Genomic DNA, 19,369 nt, shown 5'->3' on the forward strand with positions numbered 1-19,369 from the left:
GATAGTTAGAATGGTAATTCTGTGAGGGGAATAGGGGTCTCCCAGCAACCCTAAACAAATTGCAGTTTCTAGGATTCTATGAGGGAATCCATGACAGTTTTAAGTGATATGATATAGCTTTAAATATATAGTGTAGACAAGGCCTTCTTTAAGAAGTTGGATTTTCTGCAGTTGTGGAAAACCTGAGGCAAATACAGGATTAAATGGAAAATACAGCATTAAATAAGAACATCACCTGGACTTCCCCATAAAATGTGAGCGAACGAAACATGGACATTCTGTGTTAAATGCAGAATGCAGAAGAGCTCTGTATAAATTGTAAGAAATCTGAGAATTTTTTTTTATTTTTTATTTTACAAAGAGGACCACAATACTTGTGTGCAGGTTTTGTATTCAAGGATTGTCAAATAACCTTCCTTTGCATAATACAGGTCCAATGGCCTCAAAGGGCTATTTGAATGTAGAGATCCGAATTGGTCCATCATTTGCTTTTTCTAGCAACGTCACTTGTACAATGAATAAAAATGGTTGTTTTTATTTAACAAAGAGAGACAGTTTCTGGCATTTAGGAAGAGTCCCTCTTAAGAAAATAGAGTATTCTGTTTCCTTAGCACCTAGTTTTACAATTGCTCTTGCCTCAGCAGAAGAACAACATGTACTATAACTCCTGGTTTTATCTAATTCCTTACACTCACATTTGTAAGACTTAAGCATCATAATTAATATCCTACTGGGCTGATTCATTGCTTACATGGTTTTTAAAAATATATACAAAAGAAATTGAACTCGGCGGTTATTTAACATGCATTAAACCTGCCACTCAGAATTGCTGCTCGACTCTTACCAAATCAACTAAATTTTACTCAGTCAGTGCAGGATCTATGGGGTGTGAAAGGGACCTATAAAAGAAAGCACTTCTTCACATGACATGTAGTTAAATAATTCTTATCTTGTGGAATTTGCTGCCGCATAATGTAGTGAAGGACCGTCGTTTGGATGCTTTTAAAGGAGGATTAGACAAACCTACATAGGATAAGTCTGTTGAGGGCTACTAGTTGGACTATAGGGAATCCCAGCTGCCCAGCAATTCCTGGGGAGCAATGTTAGGACGCGGGTGGCGCTGTGGGTTAAACCACAGAGCCTAGGGCTTGCCGATCAGAAGGTTGGCGGTTCGAATCCCCGCGACGGGGTGAGCTCCCGTTGCTCGGTCCCTGCTCCTGTCCACCTAACAGTTCGAAAGCACATCAAAGTGCAAGTAGATAAATAGGTACCACTCCGGCGGGAAGGTGAACAGCGTTTCCGTGCGCTGCTCTGGTTCTCCAGAAGCCGCTTAGTCATGCTGGCCACATGACCCGGAAGCTGTACACCGGCTCCCTCGGCCAATAAAGTGAGATGAGCACCGCAACCCCAGAGTCGTCCGCAACTGGACCTAATGGTCAGGGGTCCCTTTACCTTTAGGTTAGGAAACAGCTGTTGCCACCACACGCTGCTTGCTTATTGGCTTCTCAGAGGCATCTGCTTGGTGCTGGATTCGATGGAGCTTTTGCACTGAGGCAACAGGGTTTGTCTTTCTTGCTCTAGATGCCAGAATTTGCTCCCTGCCCCCTGCAGCCGCCATTCTTCTCCTAGTGGAAAAGTAGAATTTGGGGGAAAGACACTAAATGATGCGGTTACTATACTAGTCTTTACCCTTTTTTTTTTTTAACCTGCATCAGTTGATCAACTTGCCCTAGAATTTAACTGGGAGCATTTCTGTCCCAATGGGTGTCATTGAGCTTTTGTCAGGAAGGAGATGGGGAAAGAATCAAAACTAAGCACTTTGGTTTTGTAATAAAAATCTAAGTTTGCCTCGTGCAAGGATCTAAAGACATTATTTAGGATTTTAGCCAGAACTTTACAATGGAGATATCTGAACTAAAATGTAGGGACATTTCATAAGTTTCCCACCAAGGGTACACTCTGGAGAAAACTCGGTGTACCTGTATGACGCAAACATTAGCAAATAAGCTTGCCTCGTTCTCAATTAGGTGTGCTCATAAAACATCTTAGGTGTGCACCTCAAAATGGAATGTGTGAAGAGGCCTTAGGAAATTATGTTAATTTGTAACCCATGGGCATTGTAAAAATATGCTGCTCTGTCCAATTAGAGAAATCCCATTCAACTTAATTGCTAAAGCAAAAAAGAACACTGGAGACCACCCAGAGAAAAAAACACTGGGTTTGCTTCATCTTAAGATACAAAATTCAAGTGACGTGGGCATGCAGTGCTGACTATTCTCAACTGTTCTGGGAATTAATTTAAAGAAAACGTGTTCATTGTAAAAAAATTTATTGGGAGGAAGAGGCTTGTTGTCTCTAAATGTATAAAACAATTTTCCAGCATTTCAGTTTTTCTTTCTGTAAATGAGTTCCTGTATGTTCTCCTTATTACCAAATAAAAGCAATGAGATCTCCAATTGGTATGGATTCCTGTTCTGTGCAAAAGCGGGTTAGCTTATCTAATGGAATAATGGAGCTGGTTGAGAGTGTTCATCACTGTTACTGTCTTTGGGGGGCATTGTAACTGTTCACAGATGCAAAACACACTTCTTTCGCTGCATGAAACTGGAGGAAATTAAAGATCAGTGGGTCAGCTACAGTGGGGCTCGTTCCCACACCATCTAGCGACATCAAAGGCCTGGAGGCACATGGAAGAAGTCCATTTTGCCATTTCTTCCCATGGCTAGCAATACTCTGGTTTCCATAATACTCTCCTCAAAGGCTCCTCAAAATTCTCCACCCTACTTGTGGGCAAAGAAATGGGGGCTGGATTCTACCCCATTTCTACAGGAGGAGGATCAATTCCACATCAGGGGGCTCATCAGCATTAGCAATGGCTGTAGCATGGCTTCTTCCTTTTCCCCTCTCCTGCTGCCACTGCAAGTCACAGTAGCAACCATTACTGGCTGCCATTTTGGATCTTTCTTAATACCCTGGACCAAGTGTACTTTCGGGGGCACTGTAAAGGGGAAATGCTGACCACCACACACAAAATAAATAATAATTGGCGGATAATATTTGGAGGGGATTTTTTCCAATGCTGCCTTCTTTCTTTCTGAGGAGAAAAAAACTCCTAAATCTTCTCAGAAAAAAATGACTTCTTTACTTTAAAAAAAAAAAAATCATTTATCAGAGTTTGGGGCCGGTCTTTTGTAATGCTATAGCAAAGGGGTGTGCTCAGGAATTTTTAGAAGCAAGCAGAAGAGTTAAATGGCCCTGTCAGCTACATGAAAACCTGCCACACACCCCTAAATCTGCCTCTGACAGGAACATAAGTATAAATAATAATAATAATAATAATAATAATAATAATAATAATAATAATAATACCTTTACTGACAATGTACAACCTGTGTACAATGAAATTAACCAAGCCTTATAAATCGCCTTATACTGAGTTAGACCATTAGACTTTCCAGCTTAGTAGAGTTTGCTTTTCTGGCTGTGTGCATATTTATTTTCCTCTGCGCAAGCAATGCAATATTATATATTTGCATCTTGCACCTTTATATTAGCTACAACCAGGGGCACCCACTTATAGGTGCAGAGCCCTCCTCCCCATATTTTGGGGGACAGGGCTAGCCCCCCCTCCCCAGTGTTCAAAGGGGGTGGAGAAGGCTGAGCGCAGAGCCGAGTGTGGCACGGCTTCAGTGGCTGGCTGCTCTAGGGAAGGAGTGGGGAAGGAGCCCCCAGTCGGAGGCAGTGGCAGGAGGAGGAGGAGCTACTGGCCACTGAAGCCACACCGCTGCTGCATTTAGCTCCACCCCCTGACTCCTCCTGATATCTAGATGTCACACATGTGACATCAGGGCACCCCCCTTCTTCCTTGGAACAATGAGGCATGTTAGACAGAGAAACAGCAACCGGCCCAAGGTCACCCACTAAGATTCGTGGCCAAGTTCACTTAATGTCCTTCCACATTTTTATAAGATGTAAAAGTGAACAAGCTGCAGTGGGTGATACTCCTTACCCCTAGGGCAAGAAGATCAGAGGGCCTTCTCGGTAGTGGCGCCCGCCCTGTGGAATGCCCTCCCATCACAGGTCAAGGAGATAAACAACTACCTGACATTCAGAAAATACCTGAAGGCAGCCCTTTTCAGGGAAGTTTTTAATGTGTGATATTTTTGTATCTGATTTTTGTTGGAAGCCGACCAGAGTAGCTGGGGAAATCCAGCCAGATGGGCAGGGTACAAATAATAAATATTATTATTATTATTATTATTATTATTATTATTATTATTATTATTATTATGTCTCCCCCTGCCCCCCGCTCAGTTTTAATTAAAAATGAAGTAATATGGCTAGATCCAAATTCAATAAAACAAAGAATACATAGTGTAACAACAGCAGTTCCAAAGCAGCCCAAAAAAACCAGCCACAACGTGTTGAATAAAACCTGAGAAAATAACATAGCTCCCATGTTAATGGTCCTGCGTAGCAGCATTTAAGACAAACCAATTAAGGCTGCAATCCTGTGCATGCTTCCCGGGATCAGGGAGGAAGTCCCATGGAGTCCAGTGGTGCTTATGTCTGAGTAAAGATATGCAGAGGAATGCAGTTATTGCAGCAGAAACTCGCTGCTGCCCATTATCAGGTTATGTTACAATCAATGTGTTCCTTGGTGAAGCCTTGTGCGACGGGTGTGCAACTCCTGAAATGTGTTCCAGTGGCGTGCAAGTCTATACAGTACACGTCTAGTCAGAACTAAGCCCCAGTGGGTTCAGTGAAACTTACCCCCAGGTAAGTGCGCATACAACAGCAGATTAAGTAACCTCTAATAGTGCTGAACGCAGGTGGCGCTGTGGTCTAAACCACAGAGCCTAGGGCTTGCCGATCGGAAGGTCGGCGGTTGAAATCCTCGCGACGGGGTGAGCTCCCGTTGCTCAGTCCCAACTCCTGCCAACCTAGCAGTTCAAAAGCACGTCAAAGTGCAAGTAGATAAATAGGTACCGCTCCAGCGGGAAGGTAAACGGCGTTTCCGTGAGCTGCTCTGGTTCACCAGAAGCGGCTTAGTCATGCTAGCCACATGACCTCGGAAGCTGTCTGCGGACAAACGCCGGCTTCCTCGGTCTATAGAGCGAGATGAGAGCGCAACCCCAGAGTCATCCGCGACTGGACCTACGCCGTTTACCTTCCCGCCGGAGCAGTACCTATTTATCTACTTGCACTTGATGTGCTTTCGAACTGCTAGGTGGGCAGGAGCAGGGACCAATCTACTGAATCACCACATGAATATACTTGAAGATGCTACTACAATTCACCCTCTTTTTTATTTTTAAAGGTTCAAAACAACTTATGAAACCCGCACCATTGCCAGAATCCTCAAATCGGCTCACGCTGCCAGGTTAGTGCTCAGATATGCAACCTCAGACGCAGCTGATCGGTATTCTGTCAGTGAGAACTGACTCCATCTATTTTTATACCCGCTCATCAATGTCACAATTAATGGCCAACATGAACATCTCTCCTATGTCTGCTGTGGATCACAGGTCAAATGATTCAGCTTTTTTCATGTGCATCTGCTTTTCTGTTGTGTCATCAGCCTGTAACCTAAGATTTTAACCCTGTGGTTACGGTAATTCTGGCCAATAGTGCTGAACAAGATACCTAAGTGAACAGATCTTGGGTTGTAGTCAATGGTATCTGGGGGTGGTGCTGGACCACATGGAGTAGCAAAGGGGTGATCTCATATATATTCCGTACTCACGGAACATTGGTTGCTAGATCATCTTCTGTTTCCTCCTTTTTGTCTTCTCTGCTGCTTTTGTCATGTAAATTGAATAGCATTGCCTTAAAAAAAAATATTTCCCCATTCCTGTGCCTTTTTACATCAGCCTGACATACTGTAATTAAGGAGCAGGGAACATGTTGTTGTTGTTGTTCAGTCGTTCAGTCGTGTCCGACTCTTCGTGACCCCATGGACCAGAGCACGCCAGGCACGCCTATCCTTCACTGCCTCTCGCAGTTTGGCCAAACTCATGCTAGTCACAGGGAACATATGGCAACCCTAATAGAGAGTAGCTGTCCACTGGATTGGGAAGGAGGCCTGGCACATCTTTCCCAAAGCCCAGAAAGCTTCTGCCCGGCTTAGGGAAGGAGGTGTGATGCTCACGCGTGCAACATCAGCACATCGCGATGCCAGCCCCCACCCCAATCGCCCTGGCAAGCTGGCGCCTCTGGCCCTAACTGGTCCCCTGCAAAAAAAATTCGCCATATGCCACTGGTAAACAAGCATTGGAAGTCTCATTGAAGCCAACAAAGTAAGATAGCGACTGCTAACTTAAGTCCCATGGCTAAGATGCCACTCCTCCAATTGGTCGATAGGGCTTTCTCTTGGGTAAGTATCCATAAGACTGCAGTCTTTGCCTTATCTAACTGTAGTTGGATCAGAGCTCAGGTGTCGCCTGCCGGAGAACTGAAAACGGTCTGACACCAGAATGCTCTTCACTTCCATTCCAATCCAAGGTTCCCTTCCAATATGATGGAGGTGGTGGCAGCCTTGAGGACACAGATCCCTGGGAGAAGTTGGATAAGGGTTCAAGGAGGTTCAAGAAAACTAAACACTTGTCTCCATTGGCTCCTTGATCTTCACTAGAATCAGGTGCATCCAAGTCGCCTATACTAGAAAGCTCAGTACAGCTCTGCACCAGTCTGCTAAAATACTCTGATACCGTCGTAACTTTTTCACAGCTGAGTTCTGTATTATTACCATGGTGGCAAACAGTTACGTTTGGTAAGGTAACACAAAGCTCAGCAGATGTTTCTTCCAGAAAAAAACCAGCAAGCAAGCCATAATGAGTATTGGATATTTCTTCCTATGACACTGCGAATCATCACACACTGTAATATCATCAGAGGCATGTGGACAGTGATTGAAAATAATATTTTAAAAACCTCTGCCACTCCACCAAGGTGTACCTTGTGAAGACCGTTGTTATGCCATTTGCCTGAAGCAAATCTTGAACAAAGGTACAGTCCAATAGTATACAAGTCTTCTGCCCAAGCGCTGGCTCCCTCTAGCTGCACTGCCTAGTGTACCTTGTAGAATTAGAGGCAGATATCTCCCGCTTCAGTAAGCCTAGTGTCACCTTAAAGCATTTCTGCTGGGGTTGATGTCCTTTTGAGTGTGGTATTCTGCCTTTCAGAAAACTAAGTGATTCTTCGGGAAAGAGCATTACCTCCTCAACATGCCAGCCCAATTGCTCGGAGGCGATTTAAAGAAAAGCATGCACTTCCATTCTCCCCAAATGTTCAGGTTAGTATGAACATTATGACTAAATCGACATTTCGCGTAGGTGGCGTTGGCGCAACGAGAACAATGGGTTAAACTGCACTGTGCTTGGCCTCGGTGTCTTGAGCAGCACGCACACACTCCCCACGTCCAGATATTCTGAAATAAGGATGCCAGGTGCACTGTGTTACCATAGCAACACCAGCGAGGCTGAGTGTATGACTTGCTGAACCATTCCACCGGTTCAGGAACGTAGAGGCGGGAATAACAGTCTCTAGGGCACTGCTTTCCTTGTGCCCGTCTTCCCGATGTTGCGCCTGCCCTGATGCTGTCCTGTATGAGTTTCAGGGTCCGATTCCGAAGCTGTGGGAGTCGGGGGAAGAGGCTGTGGGTTTTACACGGCAGCGTTAGCTTGCGTGGTGATGGTGTTAGAGGATCTGTGTATAGGTATCTTTACTTCAAAGACCAGAAAATGGATATATGCAGTCGTGCCTCTACTCACGTATCCCTCTGGATACGGAATCTTCAGGTTACAGCCATGGCAATTGCGCCATGTGTGTGCACAGAGGTGAGCCTCTATTTGCATAATTTTTGGGGTGCGAACAGAACCCTGGAACGAATTAAGTTCGTATCTGGGGGGTCCACTGTAGTAGATAGGAGTGTTTAGCTCTGCTTTGCTCCTTTAGACTGAATGGGGGAACATTCTTTGGGAGAACTGCATCTCCCATGGTCTCCCACAATGTCAGACAGTGCAGAGGAAGGAAGGAGGGAAGCGGGGAAAGAGGGAAGGAAAGCAGGAAGGAAAATTGGAAAAATCTCTCCTTCCTGTTGTCTCACTGCCCATCACCACTACTGATGATAGCATGTAAGGGAAGAGAGGAGGGTGTTGGAAGGAAAACTTGTACGGGATGAAGATGTCATTTTTCCAAGCTCTCAGACCGACTCACAAAAAAATCTCCCAAGCTGTTTGTGATCTCAGGTAGTTTCCAAGTTAATCTAACATGAGCTTGTCCATTTCTGTCAGGAACTAATTTTTCATCAAATTTCAAATTCAAATTTATTGCGACTATAAGCCCATAAAAACATAAAATATGGAATATATGACATAAAATTACAGCAAACCATAGACCCTGGAGTCATAGGGAAACAAACCACAGCACAAATACAAGATTTAAAATTGCAACCAGGGAGCAGAAAACAAAAGTATTAGTGGTCGTGTAGTTGGCCACAGCGCCTTTTTTGAGATATGACAGAGTTTAGAAACCTTGCCACCTGCAAGGTTGCATAGGAGTCATTGTCTTGCAGGAGTAAGGCAAGGTGTGACTCAGCTGGTGCACCTGTAAGTTTCTGAGTTATGGGTCTTAGTAATTTTGCCCGAGCCTCACTATGCAGGGAACAGATAAAGATTATGTGATGGAGAGATTCCGTCGACTTTTTATCACAATCACAAAAGGCGGAAACTAGGCCCTTGGAAAATCTATGTCTCAGGACATTAGAAGGAAAAACATTAAACCTCGCTTTGGTGAGTATTTAACATTACTTATGGAAGTATTTAACATTACTCCTCTGACTCGAGACATGAAGATAAGAGTGCTTGTCCATTTCTAAATTCCCTGATGCAAAGGTCTCATCCACACTTCTGATTGTTTTTATTTCCCTGGGGAAACCTGCTGTTTACCACTGAACCAGAACAACAAATCTCAGTTGGGTTATCTACAGATTTTCTGACTCAGTGGCAAACAGTGGATTTTCCCAGGAAAAGAGGTGGGACAGAGACAAAAACACTGATTGGACCCATGCCTACAAACCACAGACCTGCGGCAAGAAATCGTGGCCCAATGGAAGTTTTGATGAGTCCTTGTTGAATAGGCCTTGAAATAGGCGAGCACTGTATTCTCATTTCAGAAGTCCTTCAGTTCCTTGTGTAGCCTAGTGGTATGTCTTACAATATGCAGCCAACCCTAAGTTGATGCGGGGGGGACGGACCCCAAAATGAGTTATGCAAAAATACAGTATATTTGTTACTGCTTGGTGTATTAGCATCAATGATTTCTAGGCACGTCAATTACAATTTGCATTTCCCTCCACAGATCGCCTGAACTTGAAAACCAGCAACAACGACCATCCCACCTCAAGGAATCAGAAGCAACAATTTTTTTAAAAAGCAGACTTTCCTGAGGGTGGAAGTCACTGTCTTTTTTCTTTTCTTCCTTAAAAAAACCAAACAAACAACTTTTATCGTTTTGTTTTCAACATTATGTTCTGCGCAACGCAACCCTGGAATAGGCCTACATTAGCTCTGTTCACAATGCTAACTTGTTATATCTGCCTCAAGAATTATATTTGTACTGTATTGCTTTCTTTAATAAAGTTCTGCCACACAAATTTTGGCACTAATGTACTTGCAAAAATGAAGGGTTCCCCCCCCCCTGGCCATACATATTTGTATGGTTAGTAACGCTGCCCATTCCCTCATTTCTGCATTTCACACTTAAATATTGAGGTCTGTTTGTAAGGTAGTTTGAGGGCAGTTTTCCACACAGTTGTGTATCTGGCTGTTTTGGAGCAGGTGAAGAGATTTACTCTTCCCTCTTAGCAGCTCATCAGGTTCCAAACAACTATCACCACCTACCTGCAGGGCCGGATTTAGGTTTGATGAGGCCCTAAGCTACTGAAGGTAATGGGGCCCTTTATATGTCCAGCTGTCCTTTGTCAGCAACAAATTGTCGCTGCTTTTTATGTTGAATATGTGCTATATGGTAATTTATGGACCTAATAGGTATCTAAAGCCATCTGCACATGCAGAAGGCTGGCACTCTATATATTTGTTGTTGTTGTTCAGTCGTTCAGTCGTGTCCGACTCTTCGTGACCCCATGGACCAGAGCACGCCAGGCACTCTTGTCTTCCACTGCCTCCCGCAGTTTGGCCAAACTCATGCTAGTAGCTTCGAGAACACTGTCCAACCATCTCATCCTCTGTCGTCCCCTTCTCCTTGTGCCCTCCATCTTTCCCAACATCAGGGTCTTTTCTAGGGAGTCTTCTCTTCTCATGAGGTGGCCAAAGTACTGGAGCCTCAACTTCAGGATCTGTCCTTCTAGTGAGCACTCAGGGCTGATTTCTTTGAGAATGGATAGGTTTGATCTTCTTGCAGTCCATGGGACTCTCAAGAGTCTCCTCCAGCACCATAATTCAAAAGCATCAATTCTTCGGCGATCAGCCTTCTTTATGGTCCAGCTCTCACTTCCATGCATTACTACTGGGAAAACCATAGCTTTAACTATACGGACCTTTGTCGGCAAGGTGATGTCTTTGCTTTTTAAGATGCTGTCTAGGTTTGTCATTGCTTTTCTCCCAAGAAGCAGGCGTCTTCTAATTTCGTGACTGCTGTCACCATCTGCAGTGATCATGGAACCCAAGAAAGTGAAATCTCTCACTGCCTCCATTTCTTCCCCTTCTATTTGCCAGGAGGTGATGGGACCAGTGGCCTATATATATTTCTATATATATATAGAAATGAGCAAACCAGTGATATTTTAGGGAGCGGGCTAGCAGGCAGGGCCCATTACTTACATCATAGGAGCCTACACAACACAAACCCTGCTGCTGTAGGTAGGTTTTATTTTATTTGTTTTTTTATCTTATATTTTGGAAATGTACATCCAGTCCTCCCCCCTTAAAAATTTTTGGGGTCCCAAGAGAGTGGGGCCCTAAGCTATAGCTTGTTTAGCTTATACGTAAATCTGGTGCTGCTTATCTGACAAGATCTTTGCATGCATGCATAGTCAGAGTTACTGCATGTCTGCAGTTTTTTACATGGCCAAATCTGTAACCGTCTCATATTGTGACTCGACGTGCAGAAAAGGACGACCCAAGTCAACAGGATGGGGGCTGGTGCAACTCCCTTCCCTCATAAAATAAGCTGACAACTGGTTTTAGCCAATATTAGTTCTACTTAAGAGTAGACCCACTGAAGTCCATTAGCACGGCTAACATTCTGGGAATCGCAGGTAGGCAGAGGGCTAGTTGGCTCCACGCACCACTTGCAGATATCTCAGAGGCAGCTGCTTGGCCACATCATGTGGACAGGATCAGATCGGACTCTGCTCTGGTATTTGTATTCCATGCTTCCTCCAAAGCCTATGTGGAATTATCCCATTTCATCCTGGCAACAACTTTGTGAGTAAGCTGAAATGTGCTGGCAAAGCGGCTCGCGTAACTGAATGGGAATTCAGATCTAGGCTCTGGTCCAAGGCAGGGTGGATTTGATTTAAATCAAATTGAATTAAATCAAGATTTAAATCGCTAGTCAGTAAGACTTGATTTAAATTTTAAAAAAATAAAACTAAAAATTTACAGAAAGGTTCAACCTTGCTGGCATCCGCTTAATATTTACAACCAGACGAAGGTTTCATTTTTACAGTAGTTTTTTACAGTTATATCAAAAATTACTGATTTGGTTATACTATCAGAAATACATAGACAGATAATTATGAAAACATTGTTCATATTTGGACAACTTTTCTGCTGTACTTCATTGGAAGGTGAAAAATAATCATTTCCTTAGCAACAATTTAAACAATTTATTTAACTAAAACAATAGCATTATAGCATATGTATCTATGTTTGTTAACCGATGTGGTTTAACGATGATTATTACCTATTATTATTATTATTATTATTATTATTAAAAAACAGACCGAGTTTTAAAAACTTTTAACGAATCCTTATTTCCTGATGGATAGCCTTTGGACTATACTGTAACTTTAAATAGAAAACTATCTTTAGAAAAAAATTTCCTCCAAAAGCATTTTGTTTTATTTTTAAAATCCAATTTAAATCAAAAAAAATCTTATTTAAATTTTAAACAATCCAATTTAAATGTTTTAAAAATAAGATTTTTGGGTTGTTGTTTTTTAAAAAAAAATCATTGATTTTTATCCACCCTGATCCAAGGCCATCCACGGGTTCACTACCATAGCTGTCAAATTTTCCCTTTTCTTGCAAAGAATCCTATTTGGAATAAGGGAATTTCCCTTTAAAAAAAAAAAAAGGGAAAAGTTGACAGCTATGTTCACTACACTTGCTAGTTTGGAAACTTTTCCCCAGAGGAAAGTTGCCCTCTGCTTGAGTTGCTTCCAAGGTGGCACAAGGGTGGCACAAAGCCTTATTCATCATGCATTTAGTAGCAAGAAAGATCCGAGTCTGAGCTGCTCAGCCATCCCTGGTCTTACATCAGCAGCTGCAAACATTTATTTCCTATTTGGAGGTCTTGCTCTCATGCTCATTGCTTGCTTATATCTGGGGTGGGAAATACACACACACACACACACACACACACGGCAGTGGGCAGGGCCAGGGCCAGGGCCGGCACGTCCATTTAGGCGAACTAGGCAATTGCCTAGGGCGCCAAAATGGAGGGGGCGCTGGCCAGGCTTGGGCGAGACAGGCGGGATGTGCTAGCAGCAGCTTCTCCGCTGTAGCGGAGAGGTGCTGCTTGCCCCCTACACCACCACCCTGGCTCCCGCTAAAGCAGGCTTTGGCGGGGGGCAGGACGGGCGAGCAGCAGCTCTCTGCTACAGCGGAGAAACTGCTGCTTGCCTCTCCACCCCCCCCCCCCCACCTCCCGCTAAAGCAGGATTTGGCGGGGGCGGGGGCGCCAGAAGGTGGTTCGCCTAGGGCACAAGAAGTCCTAGCACCGGTCCTGGGCAGGGCCAAAGCCAGTGGTGGGTGGGGCAAGAGCCAGTTGTGGGTAACACTGCCCCTTTTCTCTCCCATCTCTTTCTTTCTTTCTCTCTCTCCTCCTCCCTGCTCATTGAGATGTCAAGGGAAGGAGAGATTCTTCTTTCCAGAAGCCATTTGCAGGTGGCTTTTGAAATGAGGCTGACGCCACATGAAATTAAGCTGAGGGCAACATGTGGTCGCAAAGCCACAAGTCATCCACACCTCGCGTAAGTGCAGCATCATGTGAATAGGGATGGAAGGATTGGTCCATTTTGGTTCTCTGAGTTACTCATGTTTTCCAATTTTACACCTGGTTCTCCGCATTTCTGCAGCGATTTGTGGGTTTTGTTTTTTGTTTTTTAAATCATGAAAACTCCTCAGCATTTCAGTGCAGATTTCTCCTCATAAGCATATTTTTGCAAGCAATTTCTCCACATATAATGCATTTTTGTACGTTGCTGTTCAGTAATATATTCATCTTTATGCACGCTTTTACCTAATATAAGCACTTTTGTAAACCCTGGTTGGCTGGAGAACTACATTGCAAAATTCAGGTAAGTGGGAATTGCAAAGTAAGACTATGGCTGGATCCACACAGCTATAAAAACGCTATTAAAAACCGTTATAAAAGCTCACAACAGAAATTATCTTTGACATTCAATTTCAGCTCTACAGTGCCATCTGGTGTCACATTGTTATAACAAATTTATAACGTTATAATCTGACTAATGTAGCCAAGTCCTATGTCTGAGTTATCATTTTGATTAATTCAGCTTTAAATGTGATCAAATTTGGAAGGAATCTTAGACAGATCGCTATTACTTATGCACAGTTTGTTTTTGTTTTTTTGCAAAGTTAATATTGCTCTTCCTTTTATGTATTTGGATTACTGTGTGGCTGTGGGATACAGAGGGAGAAATCTGCAGATTCCAGCAATGGATTCGTCTGACTCGCTTCTGCTTTTATCTTCTTCCTCTCCAGCCCTCAAACCTCCAGTCCATCACTTCAAGAAAGCCAGTTACGCCTCCGCAAGCACCACCTTCCCACCTTTCCCCAAGAAAACGGAGGACTACTTGGTGAAGTACAAGCTGCTTGATCAGAGGGGCAGAATGAAGAAGATCCAGCACATTTCACAGCACTGGAATAAGAAATAGACGGGGAAGGAAAGAACCGTCCCTTTATCCCTGCCCTGCCCCCCCCCACCTGATAGCCAGTAATTAATGGAGGACATTTTGGAACCAGAGCAAAAAGCACTTTGAAAGCTGCCCAAATTATTGGGGGGAAGTATGTAACGTAACATGTGCAATGGAGGTACCGGTATTTCCTAGTCATATTCATTCTGTTTCACCAAGATGTAGTAGCATCAAACGCCTTCATCCATGTGCACAAAATCTCTGCATCTTCATTCAGGACTGAATCCTGACTAAGTGATCATTTCTGGACCAGTTACAGGTGGGTAGCCGTGTTGGTCTGCCATAGTCGAAACAAAATAGAAAATTCTTTCCAGTAGCACCTGAAGAAGTGTGCATGCACACAAAAGCTCATACCAAGAACAAACTCAGTTGGTCTCTAAGGTGCTACTGGAAAGAATTTTCTATTTCATTTCTGGACCGTATCTGCCCACATAGCCCGTAATAGGGGACTGGCATGGCCAACTTTGCCAGTCAATTACCTTTTCAGAGAGGCCACCCGAATCCAGTTTTACAGAGGGCGGGGTTTTGTGGCTTTTTTTTGTCAGTGTGTCTTTGCATGCAAGACCCTCACCTGGTTTAGCCGTTTCCCGGGATGTGGTCGCTGCCACATGCTGACAGCTTCTAAGAGCCGCAGGTGAGAGCTGAGTGCAGGTATGGGGGCCAAAGGTGGCTAAATTATCCCAAAAGGAGCACGACACCCATATACAGGTGAAACTCGAAAAATTAGAATATCATGGAAAAGTCCCTTTATGTAAGCAATTGTTTTCATTAGCTACTGGAGTTTAATATATGAGATAGACTCGTGACATGCAAAGCGATATATGTCAAGCCTTTGCTTGTTATAATTGTGATGATTATGGCGTACAGCTGATGAAAACCCCAAAGTTGAAATTGTTAATTTGGGGTTCTCATCAGCTGTACTCCATAATCATCACAATTATAACAAATAAAGGCTTGACATATCTCGCTTTGCATGTCATGAGTCTATCTCATATATTACGGTAGTTTCACTTCTTAAGTTGAATTACTGAAAGAAATGAACCTTTCCACGATATTCTAATTTTTCCGAGTTTCACCTGTATGTATATTTCTGGTGCCACCAGAGCAGAGCATTAGGGAACAGAGAGTAATCTAAGATTAGATAAATCCAGCAGCCAATCTGTCTCTGGGCCAGTCTCACCTGGAAATTGTGCTTAATGGGACCTTTCTACAAAAAGAAGAGAGAGTTCACATTTGCATAGGTCTCCATTTCAGTTCATTTTTATTTCTCCCTTCTCCTCTGTTCCTTGGCGGTTTTTAAGCAGAGGTTGGATGGCCATCTGTCATAGATGCCTTAGCTGAGTTTCCTGCATTGCAGGGGGTTGGACTAGATGACCCTTGGTGTCCCTTCCAGCTCTACAATTCTATGATTATACAATTCTATTACAGTCGTACCTTGGTTGACGAACGCCTTGCGACTCGAACGCTTTGGCTCCCGAACGCCACAATCCTGGAAGCGAGTGTTCCAGTTTTGTGAATGTTCTTTGGAACCCGAACGTCCGACACGGCTTACGATTGCTACGATAGGAGCTTTCTGCAGCCAATCGGAAGCCGCGCTTTGGTTTTTGAACATTTTCTGAAGTCAAACGGACTCCCGGAATGGATTGCATTCGTCAACTCCCAGAATGGATTGCATTAGAGAGCCAGTGTGGTGTAGTGGTTAAGAGTGGTATACTTGTAATCTGGGGAACCAGGTTTGCGTCTCCACTCCTCCACATGCAGCTGCTGGGTGACCTTGGGCTAGTCACACTTCTCTGAAGTCTCTCAGCCCCACTCACCTCACAGAGTGTTTGTTGTTGGGGAGGAAGGGAAAGGAGAATGTTAGCCGCTTTGAGACTCCTTTGGGTAGTGAAAAGCGGGATATCAAATCCAAACTCCTCCAACTAATGTACGACTGTATAGTTTTCCTAGAGCAGGGCTCCAGGCCAAGAGGGATGCACTCCAGGTCTGTCTGGCCCTTGAGAATCTCTCTAGGCACCAGAACGTCACTTGTCCTTGAGTGCTTTTCTCAGCCTGGAATGTATTTTTTTAACTTGCCTGGAGAGGGAGAAAGCTCTGTGTGGCGCTGTGTCTAGACATATCCGACTTGCAAGTGGCTGCAATCCAACCTAGCATCCTACAAAAAGTTGGATCACATCCTTTGTGCTTCTTGGCTCTGCCTGTGGAGCCTGGGACCTTCTGCATGCAAATCTACCAGTGAGCTAACACCTTTCCCCAAGGGGAGGCATCATGGCTTCAGGCAGCAAAATGTCTCGGACAGGCCCTGCTCCTCCTTCCAGCTCAAGGACCTCTGGGCAGAAGCTCAGGTCCAGCTGTGCAGGCTTCTAGGACTGATTCAGAAAAACCTGTAAAATGAACTCAGGAAGCAGGCGAGCGGATGGAGAGCCACGCTTCAGATGAGAAAAGGGGAAATCCTTATCCAGTCAGGGGGTTTTTTCTGCCAGTATGTCTGCCTTCCTCATTCTCTTAGCAAATAAATGGGAAGACAGCAAGTCAACTGGAGCCGTTACGGAAAACCACAATGTCAGGAAAACTTCTCCTGAGAATTTGTGTGTTCTAGGCCTACAAATGGGCAAGATATTCTTTTCAGTGGAATGGCTCCATGTCTTAAAGTTACTGCCCGGTCCAATCCTGTATAGCACCTCAGAACCGTATTCTCCTTCCCCCAGGTATCATGCTTTGCTGAATCCACTTTTTCTTCTTCTTTAATAAGAGAGTTGCCTACATCCTTGCACACAAATCCTTGTAAAATTAGGGAGGGGGAGGGGGAGAGAATGTGATTTTATGTCTTGGAATTTCATGACAAAAGGAGAAAATATTTTTGACATTGCTTGTAAAGTGTCACTTAGATTATCTGCAGAAAAAGGTTGTATAAAATGCAATATTTTATTCTTCCAAATGAGCCTTGTTTATTTGTGAGTTTGTTTGTGCGGAGGCTTCCCTTTTCCGGTTTCCATATCCAGATGATATCACATTTTAATTCCACAACTCTTCCAAACGTTGGTGTATTTAGTTAGGCTTTGGAAAGCGGTGGTTTTATAGCAGAAAATGGAGCAATCAATTACTCTTAGGCCGCCCAAAACAGTTGCAACCTGCAAGTAGTGCTGTTCTTCATGATACAACACTCCCATCTTGTGGTCATAACTGTTACGGTGCAAAATGCACAATTTTGTTTTATTTTATTGTTCAAGTAGCTGTTATATGCTCTAGAACGATTTCTCACAACCTACACAGCAGCGAAATAATATCCAGTACATATTTAAAATACTCTGAATTCCCCCTCAAAATGTTAAATATCATCACAGACACAAATCTTACTGAATTGGATGGAGAATTAGAAAAAAACAAAATCTTGAAATTCAGGTGGGAACACAGCTGTCCTGAACAAACACATCTTATGAGGTGTTTTTTTCTAACCTTGTTTCTCGCAACCCCCCCTTTTGTCTTGATACTTGTAATTTCAAATTTGACTTCGTTTATCTACATTATCTCACAACACTTTAGGATTTTACCGTCATTGGTTACGCTCAGATGTAACATCAAACCATGGTTTGGTGTTATGTCTGACCTTACACCAATTTATTAAAAAGTGCTTTTGCAGTGGGACTGCCAGACTAGAAAAAACAAAGCATGAATATAGGAAACCTCCACATGTTAAGTCAGCGCATAGGACCATCTAGTTGACTGGCAGCTGTTTTCCAGGATTTCAGACAAAGTATATTCCCAGCCCGATAGAACCTGGCACATTCTGCATGCAAAGAAGCTGGTTTGCAAACCACACTTTCTGCTAACTCCTAAATTCACAAACCACTGGACATCCGCAAAATCCCTGCTCCACTCAAAAGAGCCTGCACCACAGAGACAGAGTAAAACGTTTGAAGCTGAATCCTTACCAAATAGGAACAGAAAGCAGGCAGCTCTAGAACCGTAAGAGTACGTATGGAAGTTTGAAACCATGGTTTGGACTACTGACATTGCTTTTGGCATTGCTTTGGGGGGGGGGCAGGGGAATATATATCTTGAGAAAGTGCTATGGGTGCCAGCACAAAATGGCTGCCAGTACAGCAAAAAAGAGTTGACAATCCTACTTACTGGTGGGTACCAGCAACAAAAATAAAAATGCACTGACTATGGGTAGCACAACCACATCAAACCCTGAATTGTGTGTCCCTTTTGGGGGGGGAATTACAACCCCCTTTTTTTGGAGGCCCCCATTGGCGAAAGCGTGCCTTGGGTTACAACCGTTTTGGTTTACAACCGGACCTCCGGAACGGATTATGGTTGTAAACCAAGGTACCACTGTATAGGAGAGCAAAGGGAAGTTGAAAGAATATGGTAGCATCGTTTTCCTAAGCAGCTGCTTTGGTATTCTGGTAAAAAATACGCTAGATCTTCACATTTTAACTGGAGTTCATGAAACAATAAAGAGTGACTCTATAATTTCAATACATTTATTATAATAGTAGTAATTGTTGTGAAGCATCTCTAAGTATTCTAAACACTGGAATTCTAGGCACAATACAAACACAGACCCACGTAAATTCTCTACATCTCTTTTCCAGCAGTCTTCAGTGTTTTCCTTGAAGACACCAACTTGAAGAACAAAAGCCCAAATAAGCAAAGAGATTAGAAAACCCTTTGCTAGGGGAGAAAGAATCAACAGGTTGGCTTTCCTCAGACCTATTTTTCTACAAAAAAGAAGTGCCGGAACTCACCATGTTCTCATTTAATGGCAATGGTGCTCACCTGAGAGGGGCCAGAACTCAGTTCAGGTGAGTTCCTGCTGGGGGGGGGGAGCCCTGGCTTTACTTACACTGAGAAGAAAAGCTGATTGACAGATACTAGAAGCTCTTTAAAAACAAACAGAACAAATTATTCAGAGCAGAATACCTGAGGTGCAGATGGTACAACTGGTAACAGACCTTCATAAACCAAAGTTCTAGAAATCTACACGGCCAAAATAAAGTTGTATACTGTGAAAAGCGTTATAGGGCTCAAAGAATGTTGCCATTAATTTCACTCCAATATCATGTTACTAGCCCTCAGCATTGCAAATGAACTTGGAAATCTCCAATGATCAATTTGAACTAATCAATTTATAAAAACAAGTACACAGCTAAAGACGACAAAGGGGACTGCACTAAA

The 19,369-nt window shown here is 43.5% G+C and overlaps 1 protein-coding gene across 2 annotated transcripts in view; it reads left to right on the forward strand.

Moving 5' to 3' along the window:
* Positions 1-14,181, forward strand: part of PDE1C (phosphodiesterase 1C) — a 244,296-nt gene extending 230,115 nt beyond the window's left edge. Inside the window, exons 17-18 of one of the 2 annotated variants that reach the window (XM_033165414.1) lie at positions 5,321-5,383; positions 13,974-14,181. In XM_033165414.1, the coding sequence (XP_033021305.1) occupies positions 5,321-5,383; positions 13,974-14,146 (236 nt within the window). In that variant the 3' untranslated portion in view covers positions 14,147-14,181. Of the gene's footprint in view, positions 1-5,320; positions 5,384-7,184; positions 7,259-13,973 lie in introns of those variants that run through there. The other variant, XM_033165413.1, reaches the window with a different exon arrangement.
* Positions 14,182-19,369: the final 5,188 nt, after the last annotated feature.

Source organism: Lacerta agilis, chromosome 12, assembly GCF_009819535.1.
Source record: "Lacerta agilis isolate rLacAgi1 chromosome 12, rLacAgi1.pri, whole genome shotgun sequence".
NCBI classification, from domain to species: Eukaryota; Metazoa; Chordata; class Lepidosauria; order Squamata; family Lacertidae; genus Lacerta; species Lacerta agilis.